General features: G+C 42.4%; 1 protein-coding gene across 1 annotated transcript; it reads left to right on the forward strand.

Annotated features, from left to right (window-relative positions):
* The first annotated feature begins 9678 nt into the window (after window positions 1–9678).
* On the forward strand, window positions 9679–21625 carry LOC306972485 (protein FAM240C). The gene is made up of 3 exons (XM_079569121.1): window positions 9679–9725; window positions 9819–9940; window positions 21503–21625. The coding sequence occupies exons 2-3, from the start codon at window positions 9819–9821 to the stop codon at window positions 21618–21620; spliced, it is 240 nt and encodes a 79-aa protein (XP_079425247.1). The 5' UTR covers window positions 9679–9725; the 3' UTR covers window positions 21621–21625.
* Window positions 21626–26414: the final 4789 nt, after the last annotated feature.

Consider the following 26414-nt stretch of genomic DNA (forward strand, 5'->3'; position numbering starts at 1 on the left):
GTCCACTCATTTCCAATCTGTGCTCGTCATGGACTGCTTCAATTTAAAGTTCTACACAAGGCAACATCTTTCTAAAGTATGGCTTTCCAAAGTGTTCCATGGGGTGAACACAGCTTGCGACTGGTGCGGTCAGGAACAGGTTTCACTAGCTCACACATTTTGGACAACATAACGGCTTACTGGAGTAACATTTTTAAATTGATGTCCGATGTTTGTGGGACACAGCCGCTCCCTGACCCTGTGCTTGCACTTTTTGAAGTACCTCCAGTAACTGCTAATCTTGTTAACACACAGAAATCTGTTATCAAATGTATTTCAGTGAATGAAGCGCGCTCAATTGGAAAACATCAAATTTTAATTAAAAGGGAAGGTGGAGGTTTTTAGTTGACATGGGATCCGTTTCTGGGGTACTTTGAAAGATTCAGGCACGTGTGAATAGGAGTAAATGAATGGCCTGCGCCCCCCCCCCCCCCCCCCCCCCCCCCACCCCCCACACCTCCCTCTCTTTCGCCTAGCCCCCCATTCAAGTATGAATGAATAAATAATCATAATATAATATAATAATAATATAACAATGGTCATCGTCATAGAAAAAACACACAGAAATATATACATACAATATTATTCATAATTGTATTTGTTTTGTTGAAAAGTTGAATCTTGCCAAATGGGCTAGGGCCCTGATGTGGATTCATTAGTTCACCTTTATCCTTAAAAATCTGTATGTTTTTGCAGGTTCCGAAGCTTCTGACTGTCTGAAGATTACACTGCTGGGAAAAACTGGCTGTGGAAAGAGCTCCTCTGGAAACACAATCCTGGGGAGAACGGAGTTCGAGGCTGAGATGAGTTCCTCATCTGTGACTCAGAGCTGTGCAAAAGCAGAGACTGAAGTGGACGGGCAGCGTGTGGTTGTGGTGGACACTCCGGGTTTGTTTGACAACAGAATATCGAATGATGAAATCATTGAAGAAATGACTAAATGTGTCAGTCTCTTGGCTCCGGGGCCACACGTCATTCTGCTGGTGCTGCAGATCGGACGGTTTACACCAGAGGAAAAGCAGACAATTGAGCTCATAAAAAAATCATTTGGGAAAGAGTCACAGAAATACACAATGATTCTTTTCACATGGGGAGATGGTCTGAGTAGTTCTGTCGAAAGGTACTTAGAGCGAAGTGACAGTTCTCTGAAGAAGCTCCTCTCTGACCATGGAAACCGCTACCATGTGTTCAATAACAAAGATAAAGAAAACGTCTCTCAGGTGAAAGAGCTGATAAAAAAGATCAATAACATGGTTCAGGCGAACAAAGGCAACTGCTACACCAATGACATGTTCCAAAACGCAGAGGCGACAATCAGGAAAGAGATGGAGAGAATCATGAAGGAGAAGGAGGAGGAGATGAGGAGAGAGAGGGAGGAAATGGAGAGAAAACACAAACAGGAAATGAAAGAAGAGAAAGAAAAAATGGAGAATGAAAGACAACAGAGAGAACAGGAGCTCAGAGAAAAGGAGGAAAGGCTTGAGAAGGAGGAGGGTCTGCGAAAGGAAGGACAGGAAAAGAGGGAGAAAGAGGAGAGAAAGAGGAGAGAGCAGGAGGAACGTCAGCGTCAGGAATGGGAACAAAAACAAAAGGAACTGGAGGAAAAAATAAGGTCAGAATCAAAGTCCAAAGAAGCAATCGACCAAAAACTCCAGGAGAGCAGGAGTAAGATGGAGGAGGAGAGAGGGAAGTGGGAAAACGAAAGGAGGGAGTGGTGGCAAAAACGAAAAGAGGAAGATGAAGAGCAGAAACAAAAACTTCAAAACCTCCAGGATGAATATGACAGACAAAAGAAAGCAGATCAAGAAGTCAGGAAACGACAAGAGGAAGAAAAAGTGAGGGAGTTAGAGAATAAACATAAGAAGGAAATGGAAGACAGTAAAACCAAGGCTGAAAACGAGGCCAGAAGAGAAGCTGAGAAAGAATTTCAAAAGGAAGCGAAAGAAAAGATAGAGCAGCACAGGAAAGACATAAATGATTTGGTGAGGTGTATATGTAAAAAAAAAAACAATGTGAAAAGGATTAAAGAAAAATTAGATGAGCATGAGAAGCGAATCAGTGGAGCGACAGATGAAAAGAGAAAAGAAGCAATGCTGAAAAAGCAAGAGAAAGAGCTCAACACACTCATACAGTTAATGTTGCTGGAAGAGGGTGAGCCAACAAACTCTACACTACTTAAATGGGTGGCTTTTGGTACATTACCTGTACTTCTCACTGCCATTGTACTTAAAAAGTTGTAAAAACAGTAGATGTGGTGCATAATGAGGTACAAGTGCGTGGCCTGTGGGATTCTCCTGGTCTCACTTCCATCGTATCTGTCAGGCGCGCACACCCCTGACATCGCCTTCAAACTCCGCATCCCGCCTGGTCATTGTGTAAAGTTTGGCCCGCTTATCGGAAAGTTTTCCAACACATCCATTTCCCAACTTCCCGTGTGGAGCCTAAAGAAGTTTTTCCACTTTGTTCCATTTTGTTCCAACAGACTTAAAGATAAACACTTCGATTTGCTCCATTTTAAAGATGATGAAACAACAGGTCTATTATGACGACCAACTGAACAAAGTGTTGAGAATCTGCCGCTCCATGGAGGCGAATAAAGGAGGAGTGAGTGCCGTAGGTCATCAGTGCAGGGCATGAGAACTGCTGCTGTTAGACGTGTCCCTGCATGTGTTCAGATTGTGCTGTCATCATCTGTAAGCATTGTTTTTGTTAAATAGCAGAGGTCGCTATAGTCACTAAATGCAAGTCACAAGCCGAGTCCAAGTCAATTGGTCTTGGGGTCAAGTCAAGTCTTGCTTTAGCCAGAAGTCACCTCAAGTCACAAACGTCGTTAAAGGGACTATACAGAGTTTAAAAATGTCAAAATTGTGTATTTTCCTCCCCCTATATGTTCAAGCCATGTCCTAATGTGTAGAATGAGCCCAGACCTGTTCACCACAACTGCCTCTGAAATCCTGCACTGTCACTTAAAAAGGTGTTCATTCGGGTCCAAAGTGCCGTCATGCACGAGCTTAATATAGAAGGTGCAGTTACACGTATGACCTGAGGTGGCAGTAGTGAGTATAAAATGGCCTTCTTGCATCTAGCCCCATTAAGCATATATATATATATATATATATATATATATATATATAGCATATATATATATATATGCTATATATATATATATATATATATATATATATATATATATATATATATATATATATGCTTAAAGGGGGTGTATGAGACATCTATGTCTCATACACGCTGCTGGCCAATGGAGGGCGACGTCCGCACACGGTGGCCATCTTGCCACAGGGAGCTCGCTCACTCATAACATTGTCTTTTATGGTGCATGTACCTTTAAAATAATTTTCTACCGATTTTAAAAACGGTTTGGTTAGTTATAAACCTTAGAGATGTAGGTATAGGTTTTCTTTTTTTTTCAAAACATGTCAAGATTTCAGCGAGATAAGAGGATTTGTGTTCGTGCTGATCACTCGCTTACTTGAGCTGCTTCCCTGTGGCAAGATGGCCGCCGGTTATGCCGGAAGTGACTCTACCTTAAGACATCTAGCCTTTATATATATCTATGCCTTTAAGCCTTAACTTTCACTGTTGGACTATTAATTCTTCTTTTCAAAATGTGTTTAATCTACTTAATCTAAATATGCAACAAGTGCTTTCTCAAGATTTAGCTATTTTGAAAATGAATAATAATAAATTAATAATAATAAATTAAACTTTTTAAAATGTAATGGAGATTTGGATTTAAAGTCTAATTAATATTCAATAGCAACAAAATGAAAATAAAAAATATATACTTGAATGCTTCAGTCTATGTACAAACTTACTGTACTGACAGTATTTTAAGCCAGGAGGCATGGGGGAGGGCGACTTCAGAAAAATTTAAACAGTCTTTTAAACATGAGTTGCTTTTCCAGCAGTCTGAAAGATTAATGTCTGTTTTAATAAAAAATAAAAACATTTTGTTTGTTTCTGTGAGTTTTTCTGTCAGTAGTTCCCTTGTGATGCCCCAGCCCCTGTATACTCGGATTCACCCAATCTATGCAAATAACATGCTATATAAAAACAAATGGTAACTATGGCAAAAGCCTAATTTTAGTAAAACAAAATCAACCATTGTAGCAATTTAGTGCAAAAAAAACAAAACACCTGCACAAACAGCACCTACTTTACCTACTTTACTTTACCTCATTCGTTCACTCAAAGAAAATGCCACATTAGATTATTTTGAAAGTGTCAGTTCAGCATCATTTTTTTTATAAGTCAGTTTTTAACATATGCTGTTGTTGATGTTAACAACCTTTGCAATAAAAGTTGGAAAACTGTGAAAGTTGATGCTACAACGCTCTGTAATTGATAAATACCAAGACACCACAACAGGGTTTCCTTAACTTTGCGAAAAGGAGTGAAACAGCGCCCCCAATTTGACACTGGTGGTCAAAAAGTGTACTGCATCCATCTTTACCATTGAGAATGAATGGAAGAATTCATTCTCAATGGTAAATATTATACCATTGTACAAGAGTGTTTTCTCTCTGGTATAAGCGTTTTCTCTCTGGTATACAGTGCCTCTCGAAAGTATTCATACACCGTGAACTTTTGCACATTTTGTCATGTTTACAACCCTAAACATAAAGATTTTATTTTGATTTTTTTACTGAACGTTCACACACAAGTAACAGACAACTGTGAAGTGAAAGCAAAATGATACATGATTCTGTTATTTTTCAAAAAATAGAAAAGTGAAAAGTGGGGCGTGCATAAGTATTCATACAGCATGAATGAATACTTTGTGGAACCCCCTTTTACTGCAATAACAGCAGCAAGTCTTTTGGGGTTTGACTCTACAAGATTTGCACATGTAGAGACTGACATTTTAGCCCATTCATCTTTACAAAACAACCCAAGCTCTGTCAAATTAGAAGGAGAGCGTTTGTGAACAGCAGTTTTCAGACCTTTCCACAGATTTTCAATAGGATTTAGGTCAGGACTTTGACTGGGCCATTCTAACACATTAATATGTTTGTCTTTAAACCATTCCATTGTAGATTTAGCTTTGTGTTTAGGGTAATTGTCCTGCTGAAGGTGAATCTCTGCCCCAGCCTCAGTTCTCTTGCTGACTCCAGCAGGTTTTCCTCCAAAATGTCTCTGTATTTGGCTCCATCCATCTTCCCAACTATTCTTACAATCTCCCCAGTCCCCGCTGAGGAAAAGCAGCCCCACATCATGATGCTCCCCCCCATATATTTGACACTGGGGATGGTGCACTCAGGACGATGAGCAGTGTTAGGTTTGCTCCATACATAACGTTTTGCATTTGGGCCAAAAAGTTCAATTTTTGTCTCATCTGACCAAAGCTCCTTCTTCCACATGGAGCTGTGTCCTCCATATGACTTCTAGCAAACTTCAAACGGGATTTCTTATGGCCTCCTTTCAATAATGGCTTTCTTCTTCCACTCGTCCATGAAGGCCAGATTTGTGTAGATACGACTTATAGTTGTCCCATGTACAGATGTACAGATTCCAGCAGCACTTCCCAGCTCCTCCAGAGTTATCTTGGGGCACTTGGTTGCATTTCTGACCAGTGTTCTCCTTGTTCAGTTCACAGTGGTGCTTTACTCTTTCCATTTCTGAATGATGGATTGAACAGTTGCTCCGGGAGATGTTTAAATCTTGGGAAATATTTGTATAACTTAATGCTGCTTTAAACTTCTCCACAGCTTTATCCCTGACCTCTCTGGTGCTCCTTGACCTTCATGATGTTGTTTAGTGACCAACACACTCCGACCACAGCTCTGAGGGCCTAAAAGAACAGCTGAAATTAAACTGAGAGTAGATTACACACAGGTGGCCTCTATTTAACCGTTAGGCCAAGGAGTGAACATTCTGGAGTCATGAGGAATGTTATAAAGGCAATTTAATGCACTCAGAAAATGCTGTATGAATACTTATGCACGCCCCACTTTTCACTTTTCTATTTTTTGAAAAATAACAGAATCATGTATCATTTTGCTTTCACTTCACAGTTGTCGGTTACTTGTGTGTGAACGTTCAGTAAAAAAATCAAAATAAAATCTTTATGTTTAGGGCTGTAAACATGACAAAATGTGCAAAAGTTCAAGGTGTATGAATACTTTCGAGAGGCACTGTAAGTGTTTTCTCTCTGGTATTAGTGTTTTCTCTCTGGTATAAGTGTTTTCTCTCCGGTATTAGTGTTTTCTCTCTCGTATAAGTGTTTTCTCTCTCTGGTATTAGTGTTTTCTCTCTCGTATAAGTGTTTTCTCTCTCTGGTATTAGTGTTTTCTCTCTCGTATAAGTGTTTTCTCTCTCGTATAAGTGTTGTATCACAACAGAAGCGCTACATTTCCGGCTCTGTTTGTTTTTCCGATGTCGTCTCCTCCTCGGACACATGTTCCTCCTGGAGAGAAGTCGCACGGAGAAACCGCAGCCGGATCAGGTTTGCATCATCGTCGGTTCAAGGTCCTGGTCAGGCTGGGACTCAGACTTGGACTGGCTCCTGGGACCGGATCAGGTTCACTCAGACCTTTCTCAAACAGCTGCTGTGAGGTAAGTGTGAACCAGAGGGACATTCAGCACGAGAGAGGAGCATTCAAATCATTCAAACTCCACTCAGGAGGAGTTCGATATCTTGCAAATATTCAAGATGTAACTTTGCAAATCTGATATGAGTCACATGATGCCGAGACTGAACGGTCCAAAAAAATGAAATTAATTAAAGTAATAATGAGAGACAGGGGGGTTGACAAATGCAAAAAAATATTGCTTCTGCTGTTTCCACTGTAAATACTGAATATATTTTATATTCAGCTTCACATATTCATACATGTTTATCCAATTCAGATTTCTGATATTACAAGTCACAGAAACGTGCACTCAAAAAGGATTTAGAACAGAAACCTAAGTGTGGACAAAAGCTGGAAACACCTGGATCAGTCAGAATCCGGGATGTTCGTGGCTAAATCGAATACTAAGGGGAGACACTACAGGCAAAACTAAATTTTTTCAGTTTTCAGGTTTTGGGCCAAATTGGTCTCTGAACATATAAGCTTTCACCCGGAAACAGAAAATATGCCTAATCTTCACAATAACATGTTTAAATATTGCGTTGATTCAATGTTCCCCCATAGACTTATATGGGAGAATGCAATTTCAAGGGCCTTTTTTTCAAAACTCATTTTTCTGTCATTGTGGCGACACTATGTCCACGTCAGTCGGACCTAAAGACTTCAAATTTTCCAGCCTTGAACTGAACAATATTTGGAAGATTTTTTCATAGGGATTTTTTATTATTTAATCCCTAGCCCCATTTATTGAGTTTTGAATGTCAAAAAATGAGGCAAAAATATTTTTTTTTACAAATTCCACTAAAAAACAGCTTATTATCAAACTAAACAAGAAATCCAAAATCCCCTCTGAAAAAGTCTTGGCAACTCATTCATCAATAAAATTAAACCATAAATTTGAATGTAGCTCTATCCATTATTCAGATTTCGTCGCTGAAAAGATATAAAACACCTTGTTCTTATATGAAAAGATAAAATGACAGAAAACTTGCAATGTATTTTCTTCTCACATTTATGTCAGTGATCTACAGCAACAGTTTCAAATTGATATCTGTAAAAAAACATTTTTTTACTATTCACATACAGTGTCTCGCCTTAAAAAGTTGAATATTCTTCTTGTTGCTATGGAGACGGACGCAAAAACAATGTCACGCGGCAATATGTGACTGTGACGAATAAATCTGAACTTATCTGAAACATTTGAGTGGAAATCGTAGCTGTAAACTAAACTAAAATAAGTCGTCAAGAGCAGCGCTGACATCGACGCAGCAGCAGGCCGTGCAGCGGAGTGGGATGTACTTCAGAAATGCAGTACTGTATTTACACAGTATCTGGTGTTTGTAATAAAAGTGCGTCTATAAATAAGTTCATTCACACCTCGCTGCTCTTTCTTAATGCAGTCGATCAAAACAGCCTCGTGCTCAATGAGAACGACAAGGACGGACCGCTTTTTCAGCTTTTTCAGCTTTTTCAGCTTTTTCAGCTTTTTCAGCTTTTTCAGCTTTTTCAGCTTTTTCAGCTTTGAGTCGTCTTTTGTGCAGGAGACACTGACTCCTGCACCATCTGAGAGGAACAGTTTCCCCCACTCTCTCCCCCTCCTCTCTCTCTCTTCTCTCTGTCTTCTCTCGCTTCTCTACTCCCTCTTATCCCCTCTCTCTCCTTGCTCTCTCTTCCTCTCTCTCCTCCTTCTCTCTCGCTCTCCTCTCTCCTCCCTCTCTCTCTCCTCCCTATCTCTCTCCCCTGTCTCCTCTCTCCTCTTCTCTCTCTCTTTCCCGCCTCTTTCTCCTCCCTCTTCTCTCTCTCATCTCCTCACTCTCCACTCTCAACAATATTTTTCTCTCTCCTCCCTTTCTCCTCTTGCTCTCCTCCCTCTCCTCTTTTTCCTCCCTCTCCTCTCTCTTCTCTCGCACTCCTTTTTCTCTCTTCTCTCTCTCCTCCCTCTCCTCTCTCACCTCTCCTCTCTCTCTTCTCTCCCTCTCCTCTCTCTCTTCTCCTTCTTCTCCCTCTCCTCTCTCCTCCCTCTCTCGTCTCCCTCTCCTCTCTCTCTTCTCCTTCTTCTCCCTCTCCTCTCTCCTCCCTCTCCTCTCTCACCTCTCTTCTCTCTCCTCCCTCTCTCGTCTCCCTCTCCTCTCTCTCTTCTCCTTCTCCTCCCTCTCCTCTCCCTCCTCCCCCTCCTGCTCTCCCTCCTCTCATCTCTTCTCTCTCTCCTCTCCCTTCTGTCTTTCTTCTCTTTTCTCCTCTCTCACTCCTTTCTTTTCTCTCTGCTCCCCCTCCCTCTCTCTCTCTCTCTCTCCACTCTCTCCTCTTCTCTCTCTCTCATCTCTCCACTCTCTCCTCCTTTTCTCGCCTCTCTCTCTCCTCTCGCTCTCTTCCCTCTCCTCTCTCACTCCTCTTTCTTCTCTCTCTCCTCCCTCTCGCCTCCCTCGCCTCTCTCCTCACTTCTCTCTTTTCTCTCTTCTATCTCTCCCCTCTCTCTCCTCTTCACCCTCCCTCTCTCTCTCCACTCTCTCCTCTTCTCTCTCTCCTCCCTTTCTCTCTTCTCTCTCCTCCCCCTCATCTCTTCTCTCCCTCCTTTCTCTCCTTTCCCTTCTCTTTCTGCTCTCTCCTCCCTCTCTCCCCTCATTCTCCTCTCTCTTCTCTCACTCCTTTCTTTTCTCTCTGCTCCCCCTCCCTCTCTCTCTTCTCTCTCGCTCCGATCTTCTCTCTCTTCTCCCCCTCCCTCCCTCCCCTTCCTCTTTCTTTTCTCTCTCATTTCTCTCTCCTCTCTTCTCTCTCGCCTCCCCTCTGTCTCCTCCCTTCTCTCATTCCTCCCTCCTTTCTCTCCTCCCCCTCCCTCTCTCTTTTCTCTCTCCTCTCTCTCCTCCCCCTCCCTCTCTCTTTTCTTTTTCCTCTCTCTCCTCCCCCTCCCTCACTCTCTTCTCTCATCTCTTCTCTCTCTCCTCCCCCCCTCTCTCCTCCCCCCTCTCTCTTCCCCCTCCTCTCTCCCTCCTCTCTCTTCTCTCCACTCTGTGGCTGATGTGAAGTTATATCAGTCTGAGTCTGTCCCTGAGCCTCTCTCCATCGGAGTCGTCTCCTCCTTTCACACACACAGAGGTGAGTGCTGTCTCCTTTGCACTTTCTTCAACTTTTATCAACAATTCTGAATGTGTGAAATACTGAAAATGAGCATAAACCGTGTTCTGTCAGATGAACCTGGCCCTGGTCCACGATCGGCTGAACGTAAAGTCACTTTGGGAGAAAAGGATTGATGCCGACTCGGAGAACGCCCAGAGCGAGGAGCAGAGGAGGAGCCGCAGCAAACTCACCAAGTAACAATGACAAACCTTTAGTTCATGACGCACTAGGAGCGAATGTTTTTGTCTGATACTCATGTGAGGAGGGTTTATATATTTATTTATTGGCCGATGCCAAAGGAAGTGTATTCAAGTTTACTTTAAGTTTACTAAGTGTACTTCCATTGTACTTTAGATGTGTTTCTCAGAGAGTGTACAAGCTTAAGTTCAGTATACTGGACATCTGTTATTGTACTTAAAAGTATGCTTTTGCTAGACTTTACATAAATACTGGAGAATCTTGATCTAAGTTTGAATAAAAGTATTTGTAGTTGTATCTTTTTGACCGTGGCTCATTTAAAATATGACTGGATTTTACTGAAAGATGTTGTCTTTCCCGTCTCTATGTTTTTTACTCAACAATAAAGTAAAAGGGAACCTGATGTTTCATGTAGAGCTTAGTTAATGTTTATTTCAAACTGTTTTTTAAGTCTAACCAAATAGATGCTTTTTTTTATATCAAAAATGAAATGGCAAATGTAACTGTTTTATACTATACCTACTTTTTAATTGTTTATGATCGTATAAATTATAGACCAAAAGGACAATGGAACTAATGCATTGAAGGTTTTTGGGCTTTTACCGTAAGGGATTTAATTTAGCTTATAGTTTAACATTTATTCCACGCGTAAAGCTTTCATCATAGAAATCAACTTTGTAAAATATGTTTTTTTATGTCCTAATGCACAGCCACTTCTTTAGCTTTAAAGGTTTTTACACACTGAGATATGTTCTTACCTTAGCTTAGAGTTTGTTTGTGTCTGGTCTTCACCCGTGCCTTCAATCACGTTAACACGTTTTCCCTATTTAAATATGGTTACGTGAAGTGTTCCACTATAAAGTATAATTACACAAAATTAAACAATGTGGATTTTCTAAGTGGATAAAAGGGGAACTATATTGTAAGGCGTAGTAATACCAGGAGTAATTCGAAATGGCCAAAAGTTCCGATATTTTCAGCGATAAAGCCTAAATAATGGACAGAGCCAAATTTAAATGTATGGTTTTATTTTGTGACAGATCAGGAACAAAGGTTTTGGATCTTGTTTCGTTTTTGAATGAGCTAATCATAAGTGGAAAAAAATCTGTAAAAACTCAAATTTCTCCTTGTCTTTTTTGTTCCAAGCTGAATATATCAGGCTGGGAATTAAATATAAAAGAAATTCTACTGATAAAATCTTCAAAATCTTTGTTGATTTGTCGTTGTTTTGTGGACAGTTTCCCCCACCTGAGCTACAGCTCTCTGCAGTTCATCCAGGGTCATCACAGGCTTCTTGGTAACAGCTGTGGTCAGTGCTGTCCTTGTTCGGTCAGTGAGTTTAGGAGGACGGACGGGTCTTGGTAGGTTTGCACTGATGCCAGACTCTTTCCACTCCTGGATGGTGAATTTAACTGTACTTTGAGAGATGTTCAAAGACGGCTTGTGATGTTAGAGTTACTTCCTGGAAATCTCCTCGTCTCCCGACAAAACCTCATAAAATAAACATTGTACGGAATAAGTTTGGTCATTTTTAAACTCTGACATGAAAACTAAGAAGGAGAAAACTAGCTTAGAATCTCCACTTCATGAAAAATGAATACTTTCAACACTGTCACTCGTCACTTTGTATAAATGTTTATTCTGCAAACAAAAATGCTTCTAAACCTGAACTTTTTTGTTCCAACTGCATTCATTCTCACTTTTATTTCTCATTTTTATATATTGGCCCCTCATGTAAACACAGAACAAGACACCAGCTGACCCATGCACACTTAAAGATGAAAATAAGTCTAGTATTAAAACAATGACCAAGTATTTATCTCGTATAGAGCCGTTCTGTAAAAGGAGGGGGCACTTTTGGACACAGATCTTTAAAGTGATTTCACGCAGCTTCACCAAGGCCTCGGAGGCTCAGTCAGGCTCACTGTAAAGCTCAAACCCTCCTCTTTCTGATGCTAAAACAGCTCAATGCACTTTTCCTGCAGCTGTTTGCATTATTACTATGAGTCTGGAGCCTCTATAGAAATGCAGTTGCCGGACCTGCTAAACTACATGGCATGACATGTCGTCTGGGAGCCTGAGCTCAGCCATTTCCGGTGGCCTGACTGACAGAGAAACGCTGGAATGAAGCAGGAAAACTTTTCACATTAAACAAGGAACATGTCCGCCAACAATGTTTCTCATTTCAAACAGACGAGAGAGAAGAAGAAAAGAGTGTATCACTCGCTGCACTTCGATGGTTTGGAAGAGGGCGGGGACTTCTGTGTCTTGGTGGAGGAACTCTCACCTCTCGGTCTGTGATTGGTCCGATATGGGTGAAATCGGGAAATGATTGGCTGCGATTGGCTGCGTTTCATTTGTCTTTTAGAGGGAGCAGAGTAAATGTTCATACTTGAGGTGACGGTGGCGCAGAGAGTAGAGAGTAGAGAGTCGAGAGTCGAGAGTCGAGAGTAGAGAGTCGAGAGTCGAGAGTCGAGAGTCGAGAGTCGAGAGTCGAGAGTCGAGCGTCGAGCGTCGAGCGTCGAGCGTCGAGCGTCGAGAGTCGAGAGTCGAGAGTCGAGCGTCGAGCGTCGAGCGTCGAGAGTCGAGAGTCGAGCGTCGAGCGTCGAGCGTCGAGCGTCGAGCGTCGAGCGTCGAGAGTAGAGCGGGTCGTCTTGTGATTGGAGGATCGGCCGTTTGCATCCTGCAGGTGCACACTGTCATTGTGTCCTTCGGCAAGACGCTTCCCCCACATTGCCTCCAGTGTCTGGGTGCACAGGTGTGTGAATGTGTGAGTGGTTCCTTGATGTAAATCGCTTTGAGCGCCTAAAGCAGGTGGAAAGTGCTATATAAATGTGACCATTTACCATTTTATACTTGCGAGCAGAACGAGTGTGTAAAGCCCATCAGACGGACGCTTGGGAAGCGCTCGGAGCATCCACCGGTTCCCGAGTCTCCAAGTGGCTGAGCTTTTCTTAGATGCTGAGATCATGTTGTTGTGCTCTTAGACACGATCAGACTCCGTCCTCTGGGTGTGAGCGAAATCCCCGTGGCTCTGTTTGTCTCTGACAGGAGCTCATTTCATTTCAGACGCTTCAAATGCTTCAGACACTTCAGACTCTTTAGACAACAGAGTGTCAGACATCGCCGTGTCCTTGGTCCAGGATTAACTCTAACACCTCAGACAAAGTGTTCATTCACAGATTTAAGTCATGGACTGGATTAATGCTCAGAGCCAGAGGCGTCAGTAACAGAGAACAGTTTCTCTAGTCCCAAACTTCAGGGGAGCAGCCGTTCCCAAAGACAGGGACATCACCATCCCCTATCTCTCATTCTTCTGGAATCTGACAAATAGAAATAATTCTTAAAATTCTAATTGACCCCCCCCCCCCAAAAAAAAAGAAGCCACATGGAGGCTTCTGGCAAACAGGAAGAGGGTCTAATGGTTTTCTTTTAAAAATGGCTTGTTCTTCTGGCCACTCTGCCATAAAGGCCAGATTTGTGCAGTGTACGACTAATTGTTGTTCTGTGTACAGTTCCCCCACCTGGGGCCCAATGATATATAAACACTGTATATATATCATTCTCACGTGTTTGTCTGAACATGCGTAGCTTTCCCCCGCCCTATAGTGGAGCCGGCTCCAAAACCCCTTCAAATTGCTAACAGGGCTGAGCTTCGTTAGCCCACAATGACTGTTATGGGCCACCTCTGTCCATCACTATTTAACTGTCTATGGCACCATAGAACTTTGCTAGTTTGTTTGTCTCTACTCTTTGTTTGAATGTGTTGTGTCTATAGGACCTGGAACAAAAAACGTATTATGAAACCTGTTGTTTGTTGAATGCATTTGTTTTGTACTAGTCTGAAATCCCCAAATGCCGACTGACCCTCGGTTAAACCCGGAGTCATCTGAAACCCGCCGAGTTAAGCCACGTGGCCACTGGAATGTGTAATGAGACAGTAATTGTCCTGAGTGGGCTCCCGTAGATCCTCCTCGGGTTAATGACACGTCCCGGTCACGACGTCAAAGGACGAGCGCGTAACGAGGGCTTTACGGCGGGACAGCTGCGCCTCATCATGCGGCCGACACAGTATCACTTTAGATCAGGACGGAGGGACAGTTTTCTTCATTGTAAAAAGACCACGGGCCGGACCAGAGTAAAGCACCACTTTCTATACAAAGGCCAGCGTTGTGTGCACATTGGCATATTCGCCTAACTGCACTGTTGCCACTTGTTGCCACGGATCGGCCGGCACTTCCATTGTCCCGACACTTCCATTGTCCCGACACTTCCATTGTCACGACACTTCCATTGTCACGACACTTCCATTGTCACGACTCTTCCGGGAGAGTGCGAAGTGCATTCTGATAGACTGATTTGTGTAAAATGTCCAATGTTCATTTGCACCAACAAGTCAACACTGTTTCTGTTGGCGGCCTACAATCGGCTTTGTGTCCATGGTCCTAAGTAAACTAATAGGAGAGAAGGGGCGGGCACAACAGACTGTGCTCTCCTGTCAATCCACTTTGAGATTTGGATATGCATAATTGCACATACTGCATACTACTACATACTGCGATAATCTGATACACTTAAGTAACTTTTCGCAAAACCATTTGAACAGTTTTTTCTTCAAAATGCTCTGTAATGAGATAAGACAAACTATAAAAGCTCTTGTTGCTTTTTTGACATTGCCCCTGCCCACACTCGTGTCAGATCATCTCAGGGCGATGATTCTCTGACGACAACGAACGAGTAAACGCAGTTTAACTAAAAAGTCTAACCTGATTCACAGATCCAGCTTTTTTGCTACCGATACTGGAGTTTGAGTATCTGCCGATATCCGATATTTATGGTGCCAAGAGTCTTTCTCTGAGTGAAAAATGTTATTGACTCTTCTCCAATTTGAAATCAATAAAGTTATTATTTATTGTAATGGTCAATTATCAACTACATATATTGATAAACTCTTGGTTAAAGCAGTACTAACTAACTCATGCCCCTAGAGGCTATAAGCGCCACCGCAGGTGTCGTATGTTGCGATTTTTTTACTCATTAATTGTCCGTGAGAGTAAACACTACCCTGACAGGAAAGAAAAAGGGACAGAGGGATATTGTTCATCCAATTACACAATGGAGATCATTTCTTTCACTCAAACTTGGCTGTAAATACTGTTTAAGTGGTGCTAGCCCGCAGTTAGCTTTGCCTGTTAGCCTTAGCTTCTTCTTTGTGATTCCATTAGTGTGTATTGGTGCCTCCAACCCAGAGGCAGCACAGTTGCAATTGTGGTTTTCTGGTCAGAGACACCAGGGGGAGATGAAAGATGCCCCAATCATCCCATAAACACTTGTATTACCCCCACAGGGACTACGGGAAGGCTTTATTAAGGTAAACACGTTACTTAGTACTGCTTTAAACATTAAACAAGGATCACTGGACTTTTCTACACTAAATACTCTTGGGTTTAAGACAGGCTTTAGGTGACATTAATATAAACAACTCACATTAATATATCAGATCAGTTATTTCTAAAACACAAACACTTGATGGTTATTTTATTTAACTTTTACTGTAGGCATTTCGATCATAGTGTCTGACCCAGCTTTGATTAGTTTTCGTTAGCATTAGCATGCTCCCGCTAGCTTTAGCATACTGATGCTAACCATGGAGTTGTTTTCAGTATCGGCTCCAATATCCGACACCAGTATTGGATCGGTGCATCCCTATTCTTGACCCTCTCCTGAACTGAGCACATTTTCTCCAGTTTGGTTTTACCCAAATCTAAAAGTTTCTTGGAAAAAAGTCTTAAAATACAAGATAACGACAAAAAAAGTCTCAAAATAAAGCATTGAAATTGCAACAAAGAGAGGGAGCAAAAACGTGACAAAGTTAAGATGACTTCTGTAGGTCTTAGCTTTCAAATGAGGCGTGACTCCGGCCTATAGGCTGTAAGCTCTCAGGTCGAGAAGCTTTCCGATGCGGGTGAAGCTGAACTGGAGAAAATGCACTGGGTCTCTGGAACTGCCCGCCGCGTTTGTGGATTAAAACATTTGTCCTTTCGGCAGCTGCTAATCCCGCTGACCTCGGCGGATCCACGCGGGACCCGGTCTGGCTCCGGTCCTGGCTCCGGTCCCGGCTCTGGTCCTGGCTCCGGGCGATGACAGAGGAGCCGCGAGTCTGTGCTCACCTTGGGATTAAAACGCCGTCAAAATAGACTCAGCGCGAGGCGATCGAATCAGAGGAGTTAGAACGGGATCATGACGGCGAGAACGGGACCAGAGCCAGAGCCGTCAGCTGGACCGGGAACTTTTTACTTTAGGCTAGACTTTATCGTCCCAAAGGGAAAGAGGTCTTGGACTTGCTGTGCTGTGGTTCCTACATTACATAGATAAAGTAAGATAAAGTATTACAGATTAAGGGCACAGCTTTTAGGCCGTCATACAGATGTGCCAGCTATACACTGCGTTCCAAATTATTATGCAAATTGTATTTTTGTGTCAAAAAGGTAAAAAATAATAAAATAATAATGAAACTCATGGATGGTATCGTGTCTCGGGGCTCTATTTATCACTGACATGAATCTCAGAGACCTTGGATGATTAGTTTTCAGGTTAAGCCCAGTTAAGGGAAAAACTACTGAAAAAGGATGTTCCAGATCATCATTTTCAAGCAATATGGGAAAGAAAAAGGGTCTCTCTGCTGATGAAAAGCGTGAAATAGTTGAATGCCTTGGTCAAGGTATGAAAACCTTCGATATTTCATGAAAGATTAAGCGTAATCATCGTACTGATAAGAGATTTGTGGATGATTCAGACACTCGGGTTTGTGCAGATAAAGGCACAATATGGACACATCAGATTAAGAGAACAGATGCTACAAAGCAGCAGACAGGTATTTGAAGCTGCTGGTGCCTCTGGAGTCTCCCGAACATCAAGGTGTAGGACCCTCCAGAGGCTGCAGTTGTGCATAAACCGTCTATCTATCTATTTTCGACTGGAGCTGACAGGTTTAACAATTATCTGTCAGGGAGAACACAGCGTGCAAATAGATGGCCTAATGTCTGACTCACTAAATATTTCTAAAGGAGTGCCCCAAGGCTCAGTTCTTAGCCTCCTTTTATTTATTATTTACACAAATGAAAATGTGTGTAATTATTTCCAATAATTTAGTAACAGTAAAATATTATTACTATGCAGATGATACAGTAATTTATTGTTCTGGGCCTACACTGCAGGAAGCCGTGTCAACCCTGCAGTCTGCATTCAACCCCTTACTTAATTTGTCTGCTTTAAAACTGATCCTGAAATTGAATCAAATCAAACCGATGACTTTTTCCAATGGAAAATCATCTGCGATCAGTCTCCCATCTATTTGCATCTCAATCTCAGGCTCAAAATTGAGAAATTAGCCCAAATCTCAAAGTTTCTCAACTGTGACGCCTCATTTGAAAGCTAAGACCTACACAACTCATCTAAGCTTCTTCCTTGTTTTTGTAGTCAAGTTTGAGAAATTTCGTGTCACGTTTCTGTCATGTTTTCATCTCTTTTTTTGGAGCATTTTGGCCTCATTTCATTTTTTTTCCCAGTGTAATGTAACGAAAGAGCTTAGGCCTTAGCTTTCAAATGAGGCATGTAAGCTCCTGTCCAGAGTCTTTTACATTTGGATAAAGCCAAACTGGATAAAATGTGCTCGGTTAAGGCAGGGGATAAGAGGTTAAAGGTACACTATGCAACTTTTTATGTAAAAAAAAAAGTTGATATTTGTGTGTGTTTGACCTTTAAGTGACCCCAGTGGCTATGGGTGGTTAGCTTAGCGCCTTTACTTTCCATCCCAGTGGCTCCTACAAGGCTTCAGAATCAATTTTATTTAAGAATTTTTTAGGATTTCTTGTCGGTTTTTGTAATGGAATGTATATGTAGTCATGGATACAGTTCAATCAGCAGAGAAAACCTAAAATAAATATGAATATAATCCATATAAACACAAAAAGTTGCAGAGTGCACCTTTAAAATATGTAAAAGAAAACAGTGATGTGAGCAGAGTTTATAAACCAAATACCATTTGACATTTATTGAAGTGCTGGATTGAAATTTGCCTTAACCATTTTACCCCCACTTTAACGGAGCACATTTTCTCCAACTCGACTTTATCCAAATCTAAAAACGTCTTACAGCCTACAGTCCAGTGTAACGCCTCATTTGAAAGCTATTGCATTGCAATACTTGATAAAGTATCGATGCTTGGTAATTCAGCAAAAAGTATTGAGATGCAATTTGCTATTTTGTCCCAGTCCCAGTAACTCCATGAGCGTGGGCCATAATGTAAAGTAATCTGAAGTCTTTTATTACCTTGTGCCCGTTTGTTACACATACTTCTACATGTTGTACACCTTAATTACTCTTTGTACACCATTAATAAACATGAATGTGTAATTACTTTCTTCTCGCAACATGTAAACAAGCAGCAATCTCCCTTTCTCTTGGTACAGCTGAGTTTTCTTGCCTTTTTCTGCGTACTGCATTTGTGGTTTCTGTTCCACACTGTTTTACTGGATACTTTTGTACGTCTTTGCCGCGTTTTTGTGGAGGCTCAGTGGATTTTTTTTTTACTGCAGAGAATTCACAAAGGTCCTGAAGAAAGCAGCTTTTTAAAAGGTAAACAAAAGTTAGCTTATGAGCATAAAAACCTACAAACTTCTCCTTCTGAAACACTGAAGAGGCACCAAGAGACCCCCACGCCTGCAGCACAGAGGAGGCGTCACAAGAGGAGCTCCAGGAAACAAGGAGGGGACAAACGAGGACAAGATGGTAAAAGACTGTTGTGGAGCTGAGTGAGCTGCTCAGGAGGAAGGGGAAGGAGGAGCTGATCAGTGCAGGACACCACGCTCTGACACAGGGACAAACCCAGGCGGTGCTGCACCGTTTCAGAGGATCAGAGCAGACTGAAGGCAGCCAGGTTTCCCCGACCTCCAAAAACAGGCTGCTCAGGTTGGCCCACAGTGGCGGCGCGGCTCAGTCACAGCGGCTCAGGACTAACACCTGAACACAATTTCGTCGTAAAGCACTTACTTATTTTCCTTAAAGGCAATTAAGAACATAGAAGACCCAAACACGCCTTATTTGAGCGTATTTTCTTCATATCTAAAAGCTAGGCCAGTGTTCTACAAATGACCTACAAAACATTTATGGCACGTTTTCGAAATTTCAATAACGGCAGCGTCAAAATTAATCAATATCTTAATTTCTGTGTTGGATATGAGACAGCTCTGTGCAGCCCGTTTTTGATCAATTATCTGTCAGGGAGAGCACAGCGTGCAAATCGATGGCCTAATGTCTGACTCACTACATTTCTCTAAAGGAGTGCCCCAAGGCTCAGTTCTTGACTTCCTTTTATTTATTATTTGCACAAATGACCTTTCCAATAATTTAGCAACTGTAAAATATCATTACTATGTATTTGATACTGTAATTTATTGCTCTGGGTAGGGCTGAAAGATACAGCGTATTGATATCGAGACATGAACATTCAATTGAAAAAGAAAGATATAAACGATATAGATTTTCATCAATAAAACTGCATTCTTTTGTATTATGATTTTATTTTTCAAAAAATGCTTAGTTTTCACCTAACCCATAGTTATATCGTACAGAGATATCTGGCATGAATATCGAGGTATGAAATTTTGTCCATATCGTTCAGCCCTAGTTCTGGGCCTACACTGCACCATGTCAACCCTGCAGTTCAACCCCTTTCTTCATTTGTCTGCTTTAAAACTGGTCCTGAAATCAAATAAAACCAAACCGATGACCTTTTCCAATAGAAAATCATCTGCGATCAGTCTTCAAAATGGAGAATTTAACCCAATACAAATATTTGGGCATTATTATCGATCAATCTCTTTCCTTTACTCTAGCGGTTCCCAAAGTGGGGGTCAGGACCCCTTGGGGGTCCGCGAGGCCTTGGGTGATGGTCCTCATGATTTCAAGATGAAACAAAAAGAAAAAGGCTACTGTTTTTTGTGATTTTTTTAGTGTAAAAAAGCGTATATCCAATTCAAATGTTCAAAAATAAACTGTTTAGATAGTAAGAGCATAAGAGGCAATAACTTCATACAATGGGGTCCCAAGTTGGGAACCCCTGCTTTGCACCACATGCTCCTGATTTAGTCAAAAAACTGAAATTAAAGGCTTCTTTATGGAGGATTAAATCCTGCTGTCATTTAAAGCCAAGAAACAACTGGTTAATGCAACTGCATTATCTCTTATGCTCCCAGGACCTGTTTAATGCCCGGAAGGCTTTTAACTTTGGAATCTGCTACAGCTGCAGCTTTAACAGTCGGTGTCTTGTGCTCATTTTAAAGGAATTTAAAGCGTGTTGTCACTGTTTTTACTGAAACTGACGATGCTATAGTCGTGTATGTGTAAATATGTCATTGTTTATTCCTGTGTTGCTGCCTCTTGGCCCAGGGCGCTCTCTCTTTGTTTATTTATTTTTGATCTTGATGAGATTTTTCCTGGTTAAATAAAAGTTTGTTTGTTTGAATGAATGAATGAATGAATGAATGAATGAAAACATGAAGTTCAGATCATTTAGATCCGGAAGTCAGAGCTCTGTGTGAGGAGCAGAAGCCTCAGGAACATCAGGAACGTCAGGAACATCAGGAACATCAGGAACATCAGGAACATCAGGAACATCAGGCTCAGGGTCCATCCCAAACCCTCAAATACGTAGCTCCTATGTCCTGATCCGAGCTCCAAACCCTGTCACGTGATAAGGTCAACTGCTAGATCCCGATGCAGTTAGGAACTAGAGCTTCTGCAGCATTTGCCCAATCCGACCGTCCTTACCCAGAGCGGAAAACACAGGGGAAGTGACCAACAGCTGTCTCAGAAAAAACTACATCACCCATATATTATTGGACTACAAAAACACTCTTACAGCAGCCACTGACTTTAATGACTCAAACATGAACCTGCATTAACACAGTGAGGTCATTAACACACAGTGAGGTCATTAACACACAGTGAGTTGCTCCTAATCGCCAGTGAGGAACCACCAGAGGTCCCTTCCTTTCCCTAACTCCTTCCTCACTGACAGCCCAATTCGGAAGCTTCTTATCACATCCGGTTTGGCCTTAGACCTCTGATCTGATCTCGCCTGCAGCCTCAGTTTTTCATTGATCCATCTTTGGGGGCGGGACCTGGCCTGGTGTCGGGGGGCGGGGCCTGGTTCGGGTTGTTGTCTCGCAGCTGTCGACACCGGATCCGCCTCAGATCCAACTAAATCCTGGTTAAGTCCGGCTGAGATCCTTTTCTGCTGAACGCACCGAAGAGCAGCTTTAACGCTGGTGATAAACCCCGCTCCGCTTTACGAGCGCCGCCTGACGTTACAGACACGTCTCCTGTGTCTCCAGAGGGTCCCGGAGCTCCCGCCTCACAGCCAGAGGGTCCCGGGTTCAGTTCCCTGGTCGAGTGGGCTCTGTCTGACCATTTGGAGAAGAAATGATTTGTTTCTCGCTGGTGGTGGCTGACCCTGACAGAGCTTGTTTCCGCTAACTGTTCGGCTGTTGTTTCAGGTTGAGGGGGGAGTGGTCCGTCCGCCTCGAGGCTCGGAACAAACACCTGAAGATGCTGAACGAGACCTTCGTGAAGAAACCGAAGACACTGGAGTCGGCGGAGCAGATCCAGACCTGAGTATGGAGGAGGAGGCCGGAGCGAGGAGGAGAAGGAGACTGGAGAGAGGAGGAGGAGGCTGGAGCGAGGAGGAGAAGGAGACCAGAGAGAGGAGGAGGAGGCTGGAGCGAGGAGGAGAAGGAGACCAGAGAGAGGAGGAGGAGGCTGGAGCGAGAAGCAGGAGGCTGGAGTGAGGAGGAGGAGGCTGGAGCGAGAAGCAGGAGGCTGGAGAGAGGAGGAGGAGGCTGGAGCGAGAAGCAGGAGGCTGGAGAGAGGAGGAGGAGGCTGGAGCGAGAAGCAGGAGGCTGGAGAGAGGAGGAGGAGGCTGGAGCGCGGAGGAGAAGGAGACTGGAGAGAGGAGGAGGAGGCTGGAGCGCGGAGGAGATTAAAGCGAGGAGGAGAAGGAGACTGGAGAGAGGAGACCGGAGAGAGGAGGCCGGAGCGAGGAGGAGGAGGAGACAGGAGAGAGGAGGAGGCTGGAGCGAGGAGGAGGAGGCTGGAGTGAGGAGGAGGAGGCTGGAGTGAGGAGGAGATTAAAGCGAGGAGGAGATTAGAGTGAGGAGGAGGAGGAGATTAGAGTGAGGAGGAGGAGATTAAAGAGAGGAGGAGGAGGAGGAGGAGGAGACCGGAGAGAGGAGGAGGAGGCTGGAGCGAGCAGGAGGAGGCTGGAGCGAGGAGGAGGAGATTAGAGAGAGGAGGGGATTAGAGAGAGGAGGAGGAGGCGTGAGTGAGGAGGAGGAGATTAGAGAGAGGAGGAGGAGATTAGAGTGAGAAGGAGGAGGCTGGAGTGAGAGGAGATTAGAGTGAGGAGGAGGAGACTGGAGTGAGAGGAGAATAGAGTGAGAAGGAGGAGATTATAGAGAGGAGGAGGAGATTAGAGAGAGGAGGAGGAGACCGGAGTGAAGGTCCGACAGATTGTGATTTAATTTATGAATCAACTTCTATTTTTGTTATCGAATAAAATCAAGTGAAACCAGCCTTTGACATTTTTCTTCCTTCTTAAAGCAAAAGTTCGTGAGCTAGTTTGGCCACGCCCCGTAATAATCACATTTATGTTTAGTGTGGACTAAATATTAAGGGGGTCGTTTATTAATGGGGGGTGATAAATAGCGGGTGCAAGCTGAAAAATGAAATATGATATTTTGTTGGCATTTTACAATTGATTTACCATTTGATTCCCTTTGATACAGTATTTGGGACACAAATCTGAAATGTAAATGAGACAATGATGCGTGAGTAAGAAATGCATATATTTGCACGTGCTGCTTGCTTTGCACAAGAGCTAAATGACCCCCTAAGAGCCCTCACAGTGACGCTCCAGGAGCAGTCGTTTTTAGAGTTTCTGAAAGGTTTTCATCTCCATGATGACGCGCTTCTGACCTACCAGAAACAAAAAAGCACTGATAAAAAGCTCCATAACGCTAAGTCCAGAGTAAAATAAATCAACTGCTGCATAAACTGCTCATTGCTTAACTCATTGACTGCCAGTCATTTTCAAATCAGAGAGCTCCACACACTGCCAGAGGTTTTTCAGGATTTTGACTGTTTTTTCCAAGACCCACAGAAAATTTAGGTCTTGATCTATGTCAACACGAAACCCACCAAAAGAAAGATTCGACTCTCTTCTTTCATCAATTTTTCTTTTTTTTCCATTCTTTAGTAATCGTCCATAGAAAATAGGTGAAATCACCCCAAATGCTGTTTTCTGACCAAAAAGCTGAGAAAATGAAAGAGCAATGCTGCCACCTAGTGACTCAATAAAGTAACTTGTCGTTCTTTAATTGAGTCACTAGGTGGCAGCATTAGGCAGCACAACTAAGATTTTAACACCAGACATGCTCAAGGCTTTGCTGCAGCTGTTCCCATTGAAAAACCTAATTGACGTCTATAGACGTCATTGGCAGTCAATGAGTTAATTTACAAAGAAAACACAGAATCAGGAGCTAAAAGTCTGTTATTTATTGGATTTTTCACAAGTTTTACATTTTCCCCGAGTTCCTAGAGACTTTTAATAAAATCCATAACATTCACAATGAACAAAACAGCTTTATAGTGTTTTAAATTATTGGTGAAAGCCTTTCAGCTTGGTGATAATCATGAAGTAACAGTAAATAATGATGCGTTTGTAAAGGGAGCGGGTTTCAACTCGTTTCCATTCAGATAAATAAATAAATGAGAATCGTTTCACAATAAAAGTCACTCTCAGGCGGATAAACCAGTGCCAAGTAGGGCCCGACTGATCAATATCGATATTTAAAGTAATTTTTTCAATGTCATGTTATTATCTCTCAAATAACCTCTAGTTATTAAACATTTATTAGAATAGTAAAGGTTTAATAGAGGTCGATGTGGGTTTTTCTGAGGCCGATCTGCACCAATGATAATATTAAAAATGTCTATAATCCTGTGTCTGAAGCTTCTAAACATGTCAGTGTTGAACTGTGACAGCAGGGGGCGCTGTATATTCACGTTTAGTCGATTCTAAAGAGGGAACTCGTTTTAAAGACAAAAATCAGCAGATTCTAAAACAAAAAATAGTAAGTCTCTGTCTCTCATTTTAAAGCTCTGCCTGAGCTCTTTCCAAAGCTAAAAATGGAAAGCATCACTTTGGGTTCCCGAGATATCGGGCTGATATTAAAAATACCCAGATATTGGCCCGATTTATCGGTCAGGCTCTAGTGCTAAGCCACACATTATTTTACACCAAATGCAGCACAATGTAATGTGCTTCGTACCAAAGTGTAATAACACGTCTGAAAAACGTGTTCCCACAGAAACATAGAGGGGGCAACGTCTACGTCACATCAGTGCTAACGTTCCAATTCTGATTCTAATGTGTGTTTTAAAACCCATAGAATCATTAATCAGGCCAAACGCTGAGCGCTGAGTTTAATACGTCTGAATATTTACTAATTACCAAGTGCATAATACATGGCCACCAGGGGGAGCCATTTCCCCAATAGAGAGGAGACAGAGAGGAGCAATCGACAAACTTGATCATATCATTTTCCACTAGGGTTGGGCGATGTTCCCTTAATTGGCCGTTGACGATGTTTACAGTGAACCATCGTGATGGACGATGATATCGTCAATTTCTCAATATAAGCATTTTTTAAAGACATTTACATAGCCAATATATAAGCTCAGTGCTTAATTTGATCCCCCGATTGGGGGAACGCATTCCCCCAATTCAATTTTTTTCAGGGTAAAGGATCCGGGAAATATTTTGGAGGATCCGGCAAAAGATGTATCTGATATAATGGTATCTAATGAGAGTGTTCCGGCAAATGTTTTGGCCTGTTCCCCCAATCCATCACATCAGACCAAAAGTGCTCCTGAAAATACTAATTTACAAATTAAGCACTGTATAAGCTGCATATTACTATGTATGTTAGGAAAATGTGAGATTGCAGGATAAACGGATAAAACTAAACATGATCTGAACAGAGTCACGGAACACGACTTTTGCAACAGAAATGTGTTAAAACTCGTGCGTAAAGTCTGAGGAGAACGACTTATTCAGAGAGTCAACTCCTCCTCAATACCAAGGCTCTTATCACACTAACACGAATGTAAATCGGAGCTTATTATTTGCATTTGCTCAATTTTAACGTAATGTTTAAGAAACAGTGGGTGAACGGGACAATATGTACACGTTTGCGTTGTAGCTTACGTTTTTGAAGCTGCTCCACGAGCCGCCCGGTCCGTGAGCTCGTGCTCCTGCACTGCGCCTTTCTCTCCTCTTTCTCTCCTCTCTCGGTCCTTCGTGAGAATAATCTAAACCCATGCGTGCTCAGCTAGCTCCGATGTGAGAGCCATCTCGTCATTTTAAAACATTTTAAAGTTCCAATATGCAGCAAAGCAAAGCAAAATCACACGCTGTTAAACTCTGAGCTGCAGAGAGAGAGAGAGAGCTCCGCGCGTCAGAACTAGAGCAGCGCTGCGTCTTTACTTTAATAATTACGGCTAACACATCATGGCTTCTGGCAGGTACTGAAACTAGCGTGCATATTAGTTATATTCGTGATTTAATTTACAGTGCAATCCCTGCAAAGTTTGTAGGTTTACAAGGCCTACAGAAGACCAGTGCGTGTTTCTGACAGGAGGGGGCGCGGCATCACGATGGTGGCTCTCCATCGTGATGTTGCTCATCCATCACGATGGACGATGATATCGTATCGGCACAACCCTATTTTCCACAAAAAATAAAAATCTTTCAATCGTCTTCTGACAGTGAGATGATGTGTCCGTAATCAAGAACGGCCATTTTCCTGTGGTTCTGGTTAACACTGGTTTGGAATATTTTATCCTCAGAACGAAAGATGATCCATGTTCCCACATACACACGATGTCATTTTCAGTTTAGCAAGAGTTCCTGGATGTTGCTCCCATCTACGCACTAACATGAGCTGAAAACAGTATAAAAAGTGAGAAAAAGGCCGAGGAACAGCTCCATTAGCCCAAAGTCCCTGCTGTAAATCCGTCTAACTCACTGCAGAATCCAAATGTTTCAACAATGACTCCAGGATTTGACCTTCTACAAATCTACACTAGTTCATTATGTATCCAGTTTCTGCTCCACAGCGCCACCTCTGGAAGGAACAAACCCATTCATTTCAGGCCACAGACTTTAGCTCAAAATTAAAGAAGAATGAATGGGAGAAAAGTCAATGAATACAAATAATAATAACATTTCCTTAGAGCTTATACTGCAGATCAATATGTACATCATTGAAACCTAAACTCTCTGTAGCTTATCGAAGGGAGAGGCTTCTTGCTTTGGTCAAAACATATTTACAGACAAGACTTTAACAC

This window comes from Gobius niger, assembly GCF_951799975.1.
Source record: "Gobius niger genome assembly, chromosome: 1".
In the NCBI taxonomy this organism is placed as follows: domain Eukaryota; kingdom Metazoa; phylum Chordata; class Actinopteri; order Gobiiformes; family Gobiidae; genus Gobius; species Gobius niger.